Here is a 19,223-nt window from a genome sequence, read left to right as displayed (position 1 = left end):
GGCTTTCGAACAAAGAGGCCGATCTTGCTGGCCGACCAGTCTCTTTCCTTTTTATTACTCATAATCTTTATTCTACTTTTGTTTCAAATTCATATTCCAATTGGCTTCTCCATGGTTTTGTTTTGTTTGTGAAGTCAAAATGTTTAAAAAAAATTTTAATTTTTTTTAAATTAATGATTTTGATGTTTTTTTATTGCTATGATGTTTTAATATCAAAAATAAATTTTAAAAATTTTTAAAAAATATATTTTAATATAATTTTAAATAAAAAATATTATTTCATATAACAAAATAACACTTCTCGCATGCTATTATCATGAAGTTTCTAATGCATTGATGAAGAAATTGATAAAATTTATTTTTTAAACAAAATTGAGAATCTATGACAAAAATAAGTAAAAACTAATACATTATAAGAATATATTTTCTTGCGAAGACTTGTAAGACATGGAATATATGATTTAGATAGATATAGAGAGATGGCATTTTAGACTAAAAGTGTAAATTATTGAAATCTATGCATGCACATAAAAAGCACCTCCACCATTTGTTCTTACCTAATGTATTAATTCCAAAGCATGTGATTTTGACAGAATCTTAAAATAGTTTTTGCTTGTTGATTCATTAAATTAAAATTAAAACATTTACTAAATTTTTTTATATTCAATTGAAAAGGCCATTCCTTTTTAACAATCTTTTAATCTTTATCCTTGGCTATTAAAATTATTTTTTGAGAAAATGTGATTGTAATTGTATTTTTAAGAAATTTTTACTTAGAAATATATTAAAATAATAATTTTTTTATTTTTAAAAAATTATTTTTAATATCAGCGCATCAAAATGATATAAAAACATAAAAAATATTAATTTAAAGTATAAAAATAAAAATTAAATTTTTTAAAAAATATTTTTAAAACAAAAAAACAAACAATACCGATTATAACGTTTTTTGTATTGTAGTATAGGTTATGATTAATTTTTTGATATTAAAAAATCAGAAATACATTTAAAAAAATATTAATTGAATAATTTTTTAAGATAAATATATTCTTCAAAGGCACTAGAAAACAAAGAATACCGCATTCCCACGTGGTTTCAAGTGAAATAATTGTACTTAATAAATTATCAATAAAAGTAGTTGTATGATTTAGCATGTGGGGGCATCAATTTTTTATTTTTATTTTTTGTTGACTTCCACAACATGTAATAAATTTCTGTTTTTCCTTCCATACAATCAGATTTCCGAATCCAAAGAAAAAGGAAAAAATAAAAAATAATGAAGTAACCAAATCATTTCTCACCCACATCGATTATTATATTTAGAGGATGAGATTATTTAAATTCTAGGGTTAGCATTAAATATGTTTTTGTTTTTTCTTTTCCTCTGGGACCTACAGTAGATGCACAACTTTCTTGCTTAAGCATCCTCCCTGTTATAAATTCTTCCAAAGGGATCCTTCAACTTTTTTTTTCTTGGGTTACAAAGGGTCTGAAAACTTGAAAGCAAGCCTGGATTTTGGATTTGAGTGTTTTGAAGTGATAAAACTCCAAAACCCCAAGAAAAATGCAAGTTAATCATCGTAAGAATTGGTCTTAGTGCATTGCATCATGATTAACACATTCTTTGGTTAAATTCATTTCATTGTGTGTTTTTGTGATATAATTGATCATTGTCATCAAAGAATTGTGCATAAGACTCGTAAAATATGCCATCAAAGTTTGAATTGAGTCTCCTGGGGGGTCAACTTTTATCCCTGCATCATATTCTTGTATCCTTCCCGTCATATTTGGCTTTTTTTTATTATTATTAATGTTGATATCTAGATTAGCTTGCGCATACCTCGACTAATCTCACAAATCTTAAAGTTAATGAACATATAAACTTTTAGTGTCTCTGATAGAATTTAAACCCGTGATCATTGAAGAGAAAACCCAAGAAACTACCTATTAGGGTTAAATTTGGCTCCTTTACTTCTATTCAAGAGAGAGTAGTGCTATGCTTTCAACTGTGTTTTATTACTATCACAATTTTGATATTTAGTTAGTTAATATATATCATAATTTTATATAAAATTTATTAAATTTTTTTTAAAAAACTCTTGATTATAAAAAAAACTATAATTTATAACTTTTTAAAATTTATTTTTTCAAATTATAACCGCAAAAACCACCACTGTGCTAAATATACACTTAAAAAAACACTTTAACTTTAACTTGAATGCTATTCTTTTTAAGTCAAATTACTTATGATTTTTTTAATATTTAGAAGATCATGACATATTGCAAAATAGTGCAATTAATATTCAAATATAACTTAATTAATTATTAAATTGATAATAAATTAAATTATTTTATTTCTTAACTCTATTTATTTAGAATTATAATTTATATTTGAGTCAATATATTAGAAACTAATAATCATATATGTTAAAAATCATTAATAACAAATTAAACTAGAATAATTATTTTATGCGACTGAGCTGGGTAAGTAGATAACAAACAATGAATACTATTGTAACAATAACTTTGTTTATTGTAGTGTTTGTTGACACACTGTTAAAAATGCTTTTTTATTTGAAATTGTTTTAAAATATTTTTTATTTTTAGTAACTCAAAAAATTAAAAATACTTACAATAATTAATTTTAAAATAAAAATAAAATTTTAAAAAGCACAGCATAGCCTTAAAGAGACGGTTTAGGATTGTGGTAGCGGTAGCGATAGCGGTTTAAAGTACTTTTCGCTTAGAAATGCATCAAAATAGAATTTTTTTTATTTTTTTAAATTATTTTTAACATCAGAATATCAAAAAGATTTTAAAATATAAAAAAATTATTTTAAATAAAAAAATAAGATTCAAAATTTTTTAAAATACGGTTTACACCACTTTACCAATTGTAATAGCGATGATAATTTAAAGTAATTTTTATTTATAAATATATCAAAATAAAAATAAAAATATTTTTGATATCAACTTATCAAAATAATTTTAAAATATTAAAAAATTTAATTTAAAATAAAATTTTAAGAATACAATGAACATCCCGTTGCAAAAGACACCCACAAAGTAGCTAGTGCACACAGATCAAAAGCATTAAATAATGTGCACTCCATGATTAGAATGCAAAGGAAAAGGGAAAACATTATCAGCATGCAGAATACACAAACATGAAGCTTTAGAGCTCTCCCAATCAATCGAAAATGGAGACAGAAAGAGAGAGAAGCTGTGGTCTGTGGAAGAGAGTCATAGTGGCTTCTCCGATCAATTTCACTCATGAGGGTGTCTTTTGCTTCTTTTTCGCTGTCCAACGAAGCCGTGGATCTCGTGCACATATTACCCCTTTTCTCTTCTCAGTGTGTGTTTGGTGCTGTCATAATGGTTGTGGTTTAAAAAAAATTATTTTATAAAAATATTTTTAATTGAAATTGATTTAAAAAAATAGATGTTTGGTTAAAACTGTGGTTAAAATTAAGGTTGAAAAAAAATTAGTTTAATGTGTTTGGTTAAGAATACTTTTGAAATTGAGATTATAAAATAATTTAAAAATATATATTAATATTGATGGTTTTAAATTTAAATATTGTAGAATTAATTACTCCTATTATATCATAAAATAAATAATACTATATATAAAATATTTTTTATTATTCTATTAAACAATTTATAATTTTAATATGTATAAAATTCATCTGATAAGAACTACAGTTTTCATACGTGTAATAAAATTAGATAAAATATTATCAAGTATAAAATTAATATTACAGTGTGAGTAAATTTAATTCACTTTACACTAATTTTTCAAAAAAAATATTGTTAATATCATAGTGCGAGTGAATGTAATTTAATCTAAACTAGTTTTTTAAAAAATATTAAAAAAATTTACACCTTAAAAAAATTAAAAAAAAAAAAAACATGTTCACGTGAACAGTGCAATTCCGTGTCCAGTGAATTGTACTGTTTTTTGAGTGAACAGTGCAACTTTATGCACTGTTCACAGGAACAGTATAATTAGCATATACTTTCATGTTAATTGCACTGTTCAGTACAGTGCAATTAGTATGCACAGTAAATACAAAGTAGCAAAATGATGACTTTTTTTTTTTGCATGACAAACACAAAAAACACATGGATCAATACACAGTAAACTGTGTATTTTTTTTTGTTACTAAACGGCTGCAAACTGTATTTTAATTAAAATACAGTCACAACCACGTAAACAAACAGACTCTTAGTTCTTCTCCAAACATCAGCACATGTTTTTAAAATTTCAATGACAAAATTAAAAATTATTTTTATTTTCGTTGGCAAACTTATTTGTCTCGCCTGATTTTCTTAATAAAAAAAAAAGTTTGAACATATCAATCTAGTTTATAAACAGACATACTGAAGGGATACAAATAAGTTTGAACATATCAACCGCGTAAACAAACGGACTCTTAGTTCTTCTATCCTTGCATCAGATTCCTGTGCCCTTCCCATCAGATTGGCTCCGTCAACTTTTGATTTTTGCATGAAAAAAAACACTCGGCCTTGCCATAAAGGAGAACTTTGGTAAAACATTTATTGTTGCAAGTTTATTACCATCACATGAAAGCATATATACCTTGAGAGGAGGAGATTCTAAGAGAGTGGAAAGCCAATCTCCAAGCAACCAGCAGAATTAGCAGGTCAAGCAGGAGTACAAGAAGTTGCTTTGCTAGTGAGTGCGTAAGAACTTTCTGGGTTAAATTCGATCCTTCTTGTGACTGAAGTTTGCTAGAAATCACTCTCACAAAACGAATCTATGGAACGGCGTGCTATGCTTTTTAATATAAAAAAAAGCCTGACTTTATCATAGAAATTCGCCTGTGGATTGGAATGGAAAGGTCGCTTACAGGTGGTCGCCACCCCATGAAAAAAGAAGGGCACCTTGCTCCGGCGCCAAAGATGCTGGTAGTCCCCTCCCCCCAGAGTCTCACATGCCTTTGTCTTCAATGAGAAAAAGGGACATTTTTATTATTATTTTCCTCAATTATTGGGTTATAAATTATCACCACAGCAACTTTAATTTTTCAGGACATTTTTATTGATGAAATGATATTTATTATTATTCTAATATTTTAAAAAATACATGTGGCCGTGAAAGAGAGTGAGAGGAGCTGTGGTGTGGAAGAGAGTCGTATGTCGTCATGGCTCACGTATGATCTCTGATCATTTTGACTCCTGTGTGTGTCTTTTCCTTATTTTTCGTCGTCCAACGAAGCCGTGCTTCTGGTTCCCTTTTTCTAAATTATATACAAAATTCCAATTTAATAAATATATAAAGTTTTTTAATAGCAGGAAAAATTGAAATAAGTGATAAAATCTAGATTACAATTCCGTTTATTTTCGCGTTTTTTAAATATTTTTTTTTATTTTTGCTTCAAAATAAAAACTTTTTAGTGTTGTCTAATATTTTGATATTCTGATATATAAAAATGAGTTTTTTTAAAAAAAAAATTATCTTAATATATTTTTAAATAAAAATCATTTTAAAAAATAACAAATATCATAATACTAAACATTCTATACATCTATTTCTCAAATCTAATTAGAAAAAAAAATCAAAAATAACAAGAAAAATAATGTGCTTCTAAAATCTCAATTTGATCTAATAATTAAATATAAAATTATATTTATCTTTATCAGTAAATTTAATTTTTTATTCAATTTTTTATTTTTAAATTTAAACCTATTGATCGAGTTTATAAACATATATATTAGATGTTCCATGTCATTTAATGTGTTCCAGCGTCAGTGTTTGTTTTGTTTTCTTATATTATTAGTAAACTTCAAATTAATCCCTCTCTAATTTATCTATTTAATCTCGTTTAGGCACGTAGAGAGTTATCTAAAGACCTTACTACTAGTTGGGCTATATGGGCATTCGCCACGTGTTTTTTATAGAGTCATTTTATTCTTTAACTTTATCATCGAAATTGCCTTTGAGTTGAGATTACCAATCACATGAAAAAATAAATAAATTAAAAATTACATAGTATTAAAATGATGCTTTTTATGAAGAGTTCATTTGATTTGATGTTGAATGATAATTATTTTTTAAAATATTTTTTATTTAAAAATATATAAAAAAATATTATTTTTTAAAAAATTATTTTTGATATCAGTATTTGAAATCATTATAAAAAATAATTTAAAATAAAAAAATAAAATTTTTTAAAAATACTTTTAAAACATAAAAATAAATAGATCTAAAAATAAAAGGTTGCATATGGGTGCAACATCCTATCCAAACAAACCCTTATTAATTTTTTTTTCCTTAATTTTATGGTTGTGTTATATAAGGAATTAAATACTACAAATAAAAATAGGCAGGGACCGTGATTAGCAAGTTGGTAAGCTTTGTTTTAGTGTTTGATATTGGAATCTAATTATATTGTTGAAAATTTTTGAATTTTTAAAAAAGTTAGTTTTTTTATTTTAGTTTTTAATAGTTTTAAGGTATTGATGTTAAAAGTAAATTTTAAAAATAAAAAAATATTATTTATATATTTTTAAACAAAAAGAAATTAAAAAATAAAATGTAACACGAGTATCATGACAAAAGCTTTTTTTTTTGGGTGTGTCGACTTGGACAAGAATCCATGGCCTTAGAAATCTAGGAAAAGGACAATTGCCCCAATCAATCACACACGTAGTGAAAGTGATGGCACTTGAAAGTCAATTTAATGAGGCTGATGCTTTTACTTTTACCTGGAAACCCTACCAAGGCATGGGCCCTTTTTAATCATGCAATTGGTACCTTTGACTCCACATATTTATTATCATTAGGATTATTAATTTATTTTTTAAATATAATTTAGATAGCATACTTAAATTTCATTAATATCAAGCTATTTGAATAATTTTATTTTTTACTCTCATTTTGATCACCACCAAAATTATTTGTGGTAATTTTTTTTATTAAATCAGATTTCACCGAGCTTTTAAAATCCTTTGAAGATTAAATTTAATTCCAACTGGTGCATAAAAACTAATTTTAAAATATCTTTTATGATATAATAATAATAATAATAATAATAATAAAGCTATATGGAAACTCATTGAGCCTTCAATGCCAAAAAAAGAGAGGCCCAAACCACATATGCAGGCCTTGTTGGTGAAGGAGAAGAAACTTGTACGAGGTTTATGGAGCCCATGGTGCAAAGGACTTTTTTACATCAAGGGGAAATTAGAGGCAAAAATATAATTATTTTACATGTTGATTCTAGTGGATTATTCTATATATGTGTGTCTATATATATATATACTGGAATATAAATTTCGCATAAATTAATAATGATACAAGGATATGCTATATATATATATACTGGAATATAAATTTCGCATAAATTAATAATGATACAAGGATATGCTATAATAATGAAGGGAAATTAAAAAAAAAGAGGAAAAATTAAGGTAATTAAAGCCTCATTTGTTTGTTAGAAAGTAGTTTCTTTTTGAAAAGTTGTTTTCTTAGAATTCCTGAAAAGTAAATTATTTTTCAATGTTTGGTAGTGTTATGAAAAATAAACTGGAAAACACTTTCTGGTGTTTGGTTATGTTATGGAAAATGAACTGGAAAATAATTAATTAATGAATTAATTTTTTTTTCAAATTTATCTAATATATAAAATATTTAATATAAATATTTAATCACTTACAATAAAAGAATAAAATCTAAAAAGTGTAATGATAAATTTTTTTTATTATATCCTATATTTATATATAGCTTATTTTATAAAATATAACTATATATTATTCAAAAAAAATCTTATTTTCATTTTATATTTTATATTCTCATCTCCCTCATATTCATTTATCCTCCAAGTGAATAAAATTTTCACTATACTATTTGTTATTACCAAAGCACTAGGAAATAAAAAAAAAATGAAAAAACAAGGAAAATAAAAGTGAAGGAGACCGCACATGTTTTTTTGCTTGTCACAAGGAGACAGCACACGTTTTATTTTGTTTAAACAAAGAAAAGTGTTTTTTTTAATATAAAAGAAAGAAAATATTTTCCTGTCATAAAACTTTACCTTTTTTTTTATTAAAATTCAATTTTTTTTACTAACTTTTTTTATATTTACCAAACATGAGAAACTGAAAAAAATAATTTTCAGAAAAATAAATTCCTAAAAACAAATAAGTCCAGAGTATTTTGAAATTTAATCTTTTCCAACGAATTATATTAAATATTTTGGTAACTTGTACACAACAACTAACCAAGATCTTCATTGAGTCGATATCTTTTAAGGTTTAAAAATGAAAGTGCAAATTCATCCCTTTTCTTATTGAATAAATGAGTTGGAGTTTACTCATAAGTTTACGTGACCATCCAATATATCACTGCCAAAAAAAACAAATTAAAAAAATTAAAGAGGAAATATTAATTTAGCCCCTAATATCATAGTTTTTAAATTCGGTCCGGGTTTCGAGTTTTGACTGGATCACCGGGTTTTGACAGAGTTATCCTAGTCAAATTTTTTTAAGCAAACAATATTATTTTAGTAAAAAAAATCAACGGTTTACAACTAGGTTTTTGACCGGATTTTGCTGGGTTAACCCGCATGGTCACCCCAAGTTTTTTCTTGCCTTATTTTTTCTTCAACTCGGCCAGTTCCAACCCTGGATCGACTCGCAAGCCGGTTTCAAAACTATGCCTAATATATTATCCTATTATCAATCAAGTTTCAAACTTTTTTTTTATATATATCGATCTTGCTTCAAATGCAATAGACTTTAGATAATGTCATTCTTCAGACCATCAAATAATAGTGATAGTTAAATATTTCATCCAAATTTTTTATATTTCATTAATTGTTTCCATTAAAAGTATTAAAATAAACTCCAAAATGATGTAACGATAATTTTAGTGCTGAATCATAGTAAGATTTCCTATTATACGAGCCATTAAAATGGAAAAAAGGGGAAATTTACCATTATTTGATGTTAAAATTATCTTCCAAAAGTATAACCATTTCAAGAGTATAAAATTGAATAAGTTATTTAATTAGTAATGATGAATGGATTGAGTGATATTCGGCATAAAATTAATAAAATAAATAGATTCATAATTTAGAGTATAATTAGTATTATGATAGCTTCTATTTTTTTTTACCAAGTTATATAAAAAAATATTTTATTAATTAAATAGCTTTTGTTTTATTATTTCTTAGTTTTATAAAAGTTAAAATAATTTGTTTTTTTATTTATTTTTCAAGTAAAAATTTATAGTTTTAACAAAACATTTACTTTTATAAAATATTTTTTTAAATCACAATTAAAAATATATTTTTTAAAATTTTACCACAACCGCATAAAATAGTACTATGTCAAACATACACGTAATAAATAGTGGGATGATATGTCAAGGATATGTTTAAAATTATAATAAATATTACTTTTCAAAATATTTTTTTATTTGAAAAATTAAAATAATATTTTTATTTTTAAAAAATTTATTTTTGATATTAACATATCAAAAAAAATTAAAAAAATAAATAAAAATAAATTTAAAACTAAAAAAATCATTTAAAAAAATTAATCTAGTAGCAAAAACAAGTACTATCCTGGTATTAAAATGAAACTCGCACCCCTATTGGAAAAAAAAAAACATTGTTGTTTTAAAAAATAGTATTTAAAATTGTTTTTTAAAATATTTTTTATTTAAAAATATATTAAATAATAATTTTTTATTTTTTAAATTTATTTTTAATTTCATCACATTAAAATATAAAAAATAATTTAAAATAATTTTTTTAAAAAATCAAAAACATTTCCTTACCCGGAAAATCAAACATCCTCGTAGAAATGAAACTCACCCACGATACTCTAGACACTAGACAGACTCAAAAACACCAACAGCTGGCTAGTTCCAACGAACAGATCACCAACCAATCTATCAACTCAACTCCCTCACTCACTCACTCGATCTTGTCTCTAATTACAAAACCCACATTTGCATTTTTAATCTTTCCTTGCTTTACTTTGTAATAACATAAAAGTCTTTCGCAATAATCCCATCAAATCCTGATAATCAAAGGCATTAAAGATGCTTGGTGGTGGTAAAGGATTTAATACTAACAGGGCATCATCAAGTATGGTTTCTGGATCAAAAATCTCCACTTTGTTACTCTCAATGTTTGCTACTTTTGCTTCCATTTATGTTTCTGGCAGGTATGTTTTGTTTCCTCCTCTAATCTTACTATCTTGATCATTGACCGGCATTTCAATCACTAAGAAATATTGAAACTTTTTGTGTTTTGACTAATGAAAGATCGAAACTTTATTTAGTGTGTTCTTGTTTTAGTCTGAATTGTGTGCTGGGTTTGATGTGGGATTATAGGTTATGGCAGGAATCACAAAACAGGGTTTATTTGATTAAAGAGCTTGATAGGATAACTGGGCAGGTGGGTTTTCAATTTTGCTGTTATTTAGAATGTTATTTCCTTTGTGTTTTTTTTTCTTTGTAATTTGTTGATTTTGGATTCTTGATGAATTTTTTAGATTGGGTTTTGATTACAAAGTAGTGATCTTGGTGTATTGTGTTTGAAATTTATATAGAGTAATATTGATTTCCTCATTTTAGGGCCAATCTGCAATATCAGTGGATGATACATTGAAAATAATAGCCTGCAGGTAATTTGATTGATAGTTTGGTTTGATATATGATATATCTTTTGCCTGTTTTGTGGTTTATTGAATGGGGCGATGGTTTGTTTAGGGAACAACAGAAGAAGTTATCAGCTCTTGAGACAGAATTGGCCGCAGCTAAGCAAGAGGGTTTTACTTCAAAGCTCTTAACAGAGAATGATGGGGCTCATGCAAAGAAAAGGCATCTTGTTGTGATTGGGATAATGACAAGGTTTGGCAATAAGAACAATCGGGATGCAGTCCGAAAGGCGTGGATGGGAACTGGTAGGATATTGTGTGGTCTCATGGTTTTGCTTTTGTTGTACGTATTGGTTCAGTGAGATTTCGTTTGCTTAGGTTGAAAAATGGAAGTCATCTTGCTCAAGGTTCTTTTGAAGAATTATGGGTTTTTGGGGTGCACTGCAGAAAATGAATAAGAGAGGAATGATGGGAAGAATTTTCATAGTGATGCTGCAGTGCTAGGATTCATGGTAATTATATAAGTAGCTATTCTTTTTAACCAAATAAATAAAACCCTAAATGGTGTAAAATAATTTTGTATATTCATGGCAGCAATCAACCGGAGACATGTTTCCAAATATGTAAATGGCATTTGAAATGGACCAAATTGTGAACGGTAGATGGAGTCCCAGAGAGTCTAACTATAACCTTTGAATGTACTGTGGGCATCATTTGGAAAGTAGATACGTAGGAAAAAAACAATAATAACAACAAAAGCGGCAGCCATAATTTGGGTAGTTGAGGACTCGAAATGAGAAATGGAGGTATGTAGGAAAGGTATAATGCAGCAGGAAAGCAAGTAATAGACATGTCCCAATAAGAAGTACAGTACCCTTGCAGAATAATAGTGGTTGTTCATGGACCTCTGACTGCATTAGTGAATTTTGCTACGGCCACCGTCATTAAATTATTTGATTAACCTTCTCTTCTTAAGATTGATATATTGTACTAGGATTTATTAACCTGTGAATCATATTCGTATAACACAGTATGCTCTTTCTAACTTGGTTTTCTTTTCATTTATCGTTGCATGAAACATGCAATGGTATTTCTGTATTTTGATTTTCTTTGAGAATCTCAAAGTCAACCTCCATCTTTTCAGGTGCAATGTTGAAAAAAATGGAGAACGAGAAGGGAATAGTTGCACGCTTTGTCATTGGTAAAAGGTATCCATGCATAATTGTTGTTCATGTTTTCGTAATCTATTTCCTTTCAGTACTCCTTTCCACTATCATGGACCATGATGAAAACATAAAAAATGGTTTTCCTTGTTCTCTTGCAGTGCAAATCCCGGGGACAATTTGGATCGTGGTATTGACAATGAAAACAGGCAGTCTAATGACTTCATCATTCTTGTATGTTCATGAGATATGTGGTGACTTTAGAATGTCATGATTTTATGATTCTTATTCTTATTCTTGCCCTTTATAATTTAACAGACCCATTGAATTATTCATCAAAAGAGAAAAAAAGACCCATTGAATAAGGATGTTTTCAAGTCATTGTATAAGGTGCTTAACTTTTTAAATATATGATCCATAGGCCAATTGAACATTTTTATGTGAGTTAATAAGCAGAGATAAGAAGTCATAACATATAATAAAAATACCACAAGCATACAAAGTCCAAAAACGTAGAAGCAACCCTTGTATATGTGGACTCATCTCGTTGTTACATATAGCCCTTTCTTATATAGGCTCAACCACTTGGTGCTTTTTGTTCACAGGATGACCTTGTGGAGGGAACAGAGGACCTTCCAAAAAAGGCTAGATTGTTCTTCGCATATGCTTCAGATAAATGGGATGCAGAGTTTTATGCTAAAGTTAATGACAATATCTATGTGACTATTGGTTAGTATTATCAAAGATGGATTTATACATCATGGCCTTCTGAGTTTTGGTTTTCTCTGTTGCATAGTTTGCATGACCAAATAATTTATTTATTTTCTTTGTTTACTCAATAAACTTATATGCTACGCTAAACAACTTTATCCCGTCAATATCAGTCTATCATGAAGCATGTATGTTTATATATATATATTTGAATAATAATTTTAATATGGAAAACTGATTTGAGTATGGCATGGTATAGCCATTACAAAATAGAGGATGAATTTTTAATCACCAGGGTGTAGAAATGTTGTTTACCAAGATTAAGACATGTTTTCATGTTGAAAATTCTATGCTGGTACCTCGAGTTTTTAGAGGTTCAGAGATAAACTTCCTTTTGAATTGCAAATCTACAGTTTCGAAGGCGTGGATTCTAGTGCAAAACCCAACCTAGTGATTTATATCTTTTTTGGGCAGGGAAGGATGAAGTAAACCTTTTTCTCTCTCGCAAAAGTACAATATAAATCAATAACCGTTGTTGTTGAAAATGCACCTTAGGCATGCAAGGCACCTAGCCTCAGGGTTGATGTGCTTCTGAACCAGTAAATTAGGCATGCAATATGAGAAGCACTTAAGCAATTCATTTCTTTCACGGGGAAATGTCTGCCTTCTCGGTTTTTGTTTCCTTTTATTCGCTCTCTCTCTTCTGGGCAAATTTGCAGCTCTTTATGTTTTCTTTATTTTAAATTATTTTTTGGCAAATAAAAAACTGTGAAAATAGTGATCTGTTATATTTCAAATACATGCCTAATTTTGCTTAGGCATGCCTCTGTGATTTGCACCTTGCATGTAGGCTCCAAGAGATGTTGCGGATATATTGTGCCCAGTCCTTTTAGCAACACTGATTGTAGATAGTCACATGCTAAAAGTATTGTCAGCATTCTTCATTTTTAATCTGAAAAGACATTAGGAAAATTGATAAGGTCTTCTGACTAGCAGTACTACTATATTCTAGATTACATCTCTCCAACTTATTTAATGTTATGAAAGCACTTGTCTTATCACTTCTACTTCTCACAGATGCTTTAGGAACTGCACTGGCAGCTCATTTTGACAAGCCTCGTGCTTATATTGGTTGTATGAAATCAGGCCAAGTTTTCTCTGAACCGTGAGTTTCTCCTTAAAAGTCAATTAACGACATAAGTGGAATTGGATTTGTGACTCTTTATCATTTAATTTCTTATTTTCAAACTCTACTGTTGAGATTTGACAGGAGTCATAAATGGTACGAACCAGATTGGTGGAAGTTTGGTGATAAGAAATCGTAAGTTATACCATAACGAAATGTATATTCAAGTACATGGAAGTTCTCGACGTACCATGATTCTGACACCTCCAACTTATAAATCTGTTTCTTACATCTTTGCAAGATATAAATATAATGAATTTCTCTCAATTTTATTTTAGTGGGCATCAACATTGTTCATAATCTTCTTAATAAACTCGCAGCATACCTAAACCTGTGCATTGTGAACAACTGTTTGAAATGAGGAAGTGATTCTCTTCTTCTAGTAATGCAGCTTTGCCATTTGATCTGTTTCTCACCATTAACTAACCATGTGGAATCATGTCGAAAACTAAATGTCATTAAGCTTGGTTGTAGTGCATGATTATAAAAATTGAAATGTGGTACCTGGCTGCAAGTAACACCAACCTTCAAGTTGTTCGAGCACTCTTGGTTTGAAATTCACATTAATACAAGCTATTTTTTTTAATAACCAGTCTACACTCGAATAATTTGAATGCGTGCTATTGTAATCTATCTGCATCAATTACACATGCAATGCTGCAGAATTTAGGACAAGAGGCTTGTCAGTTTTTTGTTTAGTTTTACCACTCCATGCTTGTCTTTTTAAACATAACATTCTTTCTTCCACTCAACAGGTATTTTCGCCATGCTTCAGGTGAGATGTATGTCATATCACGAGCTTTAGCGAAATTTGTGTCAATAAATAGGTAAAGTCTTTTCTTCTTCTGTTGCATCTGTTACGCGACCAGTGACCAGCATGGAGCAATGTCTGAATCCAAAATTATTGAGTGCAGATCTATTCTTCGAACCTATGCACATGATGATGTCAGTGCTGGATCCTGGTTTCTTGGGCTTAATGTCCTACATGTTGATGAAGGGAAGTTTTGCTGCTCATCATGGTCATCAGGTCTCTCACTTCTCTGTCTCTCTGTCTCTCTCTCTCTCTCTCTCTCTCTCTCTCTCTCTCTCTCACACACACACACACACACACACACGGAATGTTGCCTTGGTGATGTGACCTGACCAGATTTAGCTTGCCTTTGAAGAATTTTTGGGGATTTTTTTGAAAACTAGCACAATTGAACAAAATATTGACAAAATAGCACATGTTAAAAAAATATTTAGAAAATAACACAGTTTTAACAAAGATACGATTGAGAATAATGACTTTAATAAAAACACGATTCGGAATATTGAGTTTGACTAAAAAAATTAAACCTCAAACTAACTCTAACTCTAACCCTAACCTCAAACTAACCCTAAATACAAACTCTAAACAATACACTAATCTTAAATCTAAAAAACAAACTCTAAATATTTTGGTTTTGTTTTTCAATTCCATCATTTAGTGTGGGGTTTTTATTGAATTATACTCTCCAGTATTGGGTTAATGGTAAACCCTAAACAAATCAAAAGATAAAAAAAGCTAAAAAAATTTATTATATTTAGTTAGGGTTTGTTTTTAGGGTTATTAATTAGTGTTTGTTTTTTAGATTTAGGATTATAGTTTAGAGTTCGGGTATTGTTTAGAATTTGTATTTGGGGTAAGGCCCCAAGGTTGGGCTTGGAGTTAGGGTTAGTTTGCGGTTTGATTTTTTTTTTTAATTAAAGTTGCTATTCTCAATCAATCACATCTACATCTTTGTTGAAACTATGTTATTTTCTAAATGTTTTTTTTGACACTGTTATTTGGTCAAAAGTTGTGTTGGAAAGGAAGAATCTGGATTTTTGGTGTACAAATTTGTTGGGATAAATAAATAGAACTTCGAATATTTTTTTTCCAGATTGATTTTTTTTTCTTATGGGACAGTTATTATTTCTTTTTCAGGAGCGATTTGTTCTGGGGTTTGATTTGTTTCCGGAAATGGAAGAAGCAAATATGAACAGAGCGATTTGATCTTAAGTTCACTTTCGGGCATCTAGGCCCTCAGGATTTTATGCTTGTCGGGTTTTGATAGACTTCAGATAGGGAGGACTTGAGGATCCACACAAACTGGCTACACAGAGGCTGCTGCTGCTGCTTCTTTTTCTTTGGTTTGAATCTTGTATATCATTTATACGAGTTAGTAAGAAGAGATAGTGTTCCGTACCCATATGAACAATGTAACATGCATGCTGATGATTCTTTCGTTGATGAAATAGGAGGGAGTGTGTTCATTCTTGAATGAGATTTCAGTGAAGATAAGGCTAATCGATTTGCAAAGGAATTCAACATGGGTTACTAAAATATTACAAGATACAAAGACAAAAGAGGGTACTACATACAAGCAAATGACCACCGGTCTGGTATCTTTTTTACAATCATATTGCAGTCTGGCAAACATGGCTACAACACTAGAATCGTGTAGCGTCAATTTTAACTATCAATATCACACACAAACGTCTAATTAAGGCATGCTTGTTATGAACTGTTAAGGAAATGTGCCAATGCCTCTTCCGTGTTGTTGTCATACATGAGTAAAGCTTCAGCTACCTTGTTTGATGGAAATCCCATTTCTTGTAGAAGGGCGTAGCCGTTGACAAATTCCTGAACCTGGAGGAAAGGAGCATAAAGGTATTCGTTCATTTAAACTGCTTGCAGGAAGATTTTCTATAAGCCAGTTGCAACCCTCTGCCCCCCCTCTCCCATGAGTGTGTGAATGTGTGGATGCATTGAAGCATGGAAAAAAACCATGCTCTTTGAATGGTGTTCTATAGGAATTAGCTAAGATTCCAATGATTAATAATCACAAGAAAGGAGAGGTAAATACCAAGACTAGCACACCCACACAAACATGCAGGCGCAGGGATGAATAATCTCAAGATAGAAATGAGAGGTAAAACAATTGCTATGACTAGACCCTCACAAAAAAACACGATTCACAGTTTGATATACCCTCAAAGAAGAAAGAACTCGTTATTAGTTAATAATAAAACCATAGCAGCTATCCGATTCCCTAACATCTTACTATTTGCAATTAAAGTTAACAAGCGCAAAACTAAACCCAAGAAAATACCTTTGGCGGATTATCTCCATAGTTTGCAACTGCAAGAGGAACAGCATCTCGATTGAGTCCCATTGCAATGTACTTTCTCACCACAGGATCTGCAGTTGGACCCTGCATTATCAATAATATCCATTTCACAACTCAACAGCAGAAAACTTGTCTCGTTAACTAATCAAGTCCACACATGCGTTTCTCAAATGCATAAAATAAACTAGCATACAATCATCAATCGTCACAAAAAGGATTATTTCCTGCTTCATGAGTAATAATTGCCAGTAACAACAAATTTATCTGGAGTCTAACCAAATATAACAGTGGAGTTCACTACACCATTCAATTTAATTAATCTGGTCTACATGCACCAAGCCAGCCTATAGACAACCCCTCCTACTTCATTCACATAAATCCCAAGGGAAAAACTGCTTAAATATCACAAGGTTCTCAAACGATACATTTCATTTCCAAACACATCCAAATCCACTCAATCAAATGTGAGCAAGCGAATGTCAACCACTAGGATATAGTATTAAGTCGGTACTGAAACTATAAATATCTCAAACACATATAATATCACCAACAGAGGAGTTGATGCTATCAGCTTTGGAGGTACATTTTCCAACAATGAGAGAGGAACCAAGAATTGGAGGACTAGGCAGACTATGTGCAGAGAAAACATAAAAGGAAGAGAAGACAATTCCAAGGAGGAAAGTAGCATGGATTGTGACAAAGAGAGGCTTCAAATTAGCCATCTCCTAGTACACGTTACTCCCTCCATTTCTCATCCTCCTGATTTTCTTATACTAATACCTAATCAAATGTATATAAAATTCTCAATCGCCACTCTTTGTTTTTACAGCTCCATAATTTTCCGATTTCAAGTTAAACAACAACAATTCTATCTTACCTATTTCATAGGTAATCATCACACTAATCAATCAAATTATCCAGACTCCCTCTAAACAATAATAAACAGTGAAGTCCACTGTACCAGGAAATTATACAAATTTCTCCTACTTCATCCAACATGAAAATTACTAAAAAACAACAGCATTAACAAATTACTCATCATGTTTCCAAAAACAAAAAAATTCTCTCAATCAACTCCACGTAATATATATATATAAAGAAGACTTACTATTGAAGAGGTCGGCTGTAACGGCTTGGGAGGCGAATTTTCCAAACCAAGCAGCCTACTCCAATTCGGGCTATCCTTCTCCGCTTCCGCTAAAATCTGTCTCTCAAGCTCAAAATCAAACTGAAAACTACTCCGCGGAATCTCTACTATTTGTGGTGTCAATTGTGGCTATAACGCAAATCAAGACATTAAACAACAGACTAACAAAAATATAAAAAAATAATCATCAATTAATTAAAAAAAGAATGAAAGAAAAACATTACTGGAGGAGCGATGCGGTATTCCGGTTTTATCATAACCCGAATCCCCAATCCTGCTGCAATCAATCAACAAATCAAATTTACAAATTAACTAATTGATTGATTAAAATAATCAAATACTGCTTATCAAGATCATGTGAGTTTACTTACAGGAAGGAGAGGAGGTGGCTTGTTGAGTGAAAGAATGGTGGCGGGGTGCGTGAGGGATTACGGTGTGACCAGGTTGATTCACTGTTGGATAGAGAGAAGGCGGCCCGTACATCGGATGGTTAGGTTGTGGTGCTGTTGACGGCGTCGATGATCTGTGCATCGTCGATGGTGTGTCGTACGGTGAGCTTGTTCTGTTTCTGAAATCGTAGTCCATTGTTGAGAGAGAGAAGTGAAGGGGGAGAGAGAGGAAGCGAAGAAGAAAATGGAGGAGGAAGAGGAGGAGGATGACGTGTTTGAGGCTAGTTTGTTTTGAAGGTTAAGATTATTCTAAGATGGGTTGAGAAATTATGTTATTTGTGGGCTTTTTGTGGTTCATTTCTGGGCTTATTTGCTTTTAACTTTTGAGCTTGTTGAAGCCCATTGAGCTTCACTTTTTGAAATTATCAACTAAATAAATTTAACTAAGGTCCAACATTAAAATAAAGAATATTGCTAATGTTTTTTTTTTAATTTTTGTTTACCGGTAAATTTTACCCACAAAGAGTAAATTCTCTTCTTCTCGAACATTAGATACGAAATCTCTATTATTCATGAATGAGAAATTATTATTATTATTATTATTTATCATCAATTTTTAAAATAGAAATGATAATAGGAACATAATTATTAAATCAAGCCAGATTTAATATGATTATTTAATAATGACTATGTTATTTTTTTAAAACTATTTTAAGAGATAGACTGTATTAACAATAAAAAAAATAATGTTTATTTAACTTTCTAATTAACTAGAAAATGTTTAGTCAACTAAAAAAAATAAACAAAAAAATTAGCATTCATTCAATCAAATTCAAAGGAATAGAAAATATTTATGAT

At 29.7% G+C, this 19,223-nt stretch overlaps 2 protein-coding genes and 1 long non-coding RNA gene across 4 annotated transcripts; 1 reads left to right on the top strand and 2 right to left on the bottom strand.

Moving 5' to 3' along the window:
• Positions 1–4,271: 4,271 nt before the first annotated feature.
• LOC133675075 (uncharacterized) lies at positions 4,272–5,020 on the bottom strand. Its single transcript, XR_009835335.1, has 2 exons — positions 4,604–5,020; positions 4,272–4,529 (listed from the first exon to the last, which is right to left on the bottom strand). It is a non-coding gene; the product is annotated as an uncharacterized LOC133675075 (long non-coding RNA).
• A 4,795-nt stretch (positions 5,021–9,815) lies between these two features.
• Positions 9,816–15,980, top strand: LOC133675879 (hydroxyproline O-galactosyltransferase HPGT1). Of its 2 annotated transcripts, none has more exons than XM_062097413.1 (12): positions 9,816–10,200; positions 10,370–10,433; positions 10,613–10,662; positions 10,748–10,941; positions 11,780–11,843; positions 11,960–12,032; positions 12,404–12,527; positions 13,587–13,674; positions 13,780–13,830; positions 14,451–14,522; positions 14,610–14,722; positions 15,644–15,980. In XM_062097413.1, exons 1-12 carry the CDS (start codon positions 10,076–10,078, stop codon positions 15,664–15,666), a joined length of 1,041 nt encoding a protein of 346 aa, XP_061953397.1. In that variant the 5' UTR covers positions 9,816–10,075; the 3' UTR covers positions 15,667–15,980. The 2 variants fall into 2 exon arrangements, with proteins under 2 accessions (XP_061953397.1, XP_061953396.1); XM_062097412.1 differs by having other exon boundaries at positions 13,771–13,830.
• Positions 15,981–15,991: 11 nt separating this feature from the next.
• LOC133675880 (uncharacterized) lies at positions 15,992–18,663 on the bottom strand. The gene is made up of 5 exons (XM_062097414.1): positions 18,348–18,663; positions 18,201–18,253; positions 17,938–18,105; positions 16,812–16,913; positions 15,992–16,348 (listed from the first exon to the last, which is right to left on the bottom strand). The coding sequence occupies exons 1-5, from the start codon at positions 18,559–18,561 to the stop codon at positions 16,217–16,219; spliced, it is 669 nt and encodes a 222-aa protein (XP_061953398.1). The 5' UTR covers positions 18,562–18,663; the 3' UTR covers positions 15,992–16,216.
• Positions 18,664–19,223: the final 560 nt, after the last annotated feature.

This window comes from Populus nigra, chromosome 16 (genome assembly GCF_951802175.1).
Source record: "Populus nigra chromosome 16, ddPopNigr1.1, whole genome shotgun sequence".
NCBI classification, from domain to species: Eukaryota; Viridiplantae; Streptophyta; class Magnoliopsida; order Malpighiales; family Salicaceae; genus Populus; species Populus nigra.
This window is presented reverse-complemented; position numbering and strand designations above follow the sequence as displayed.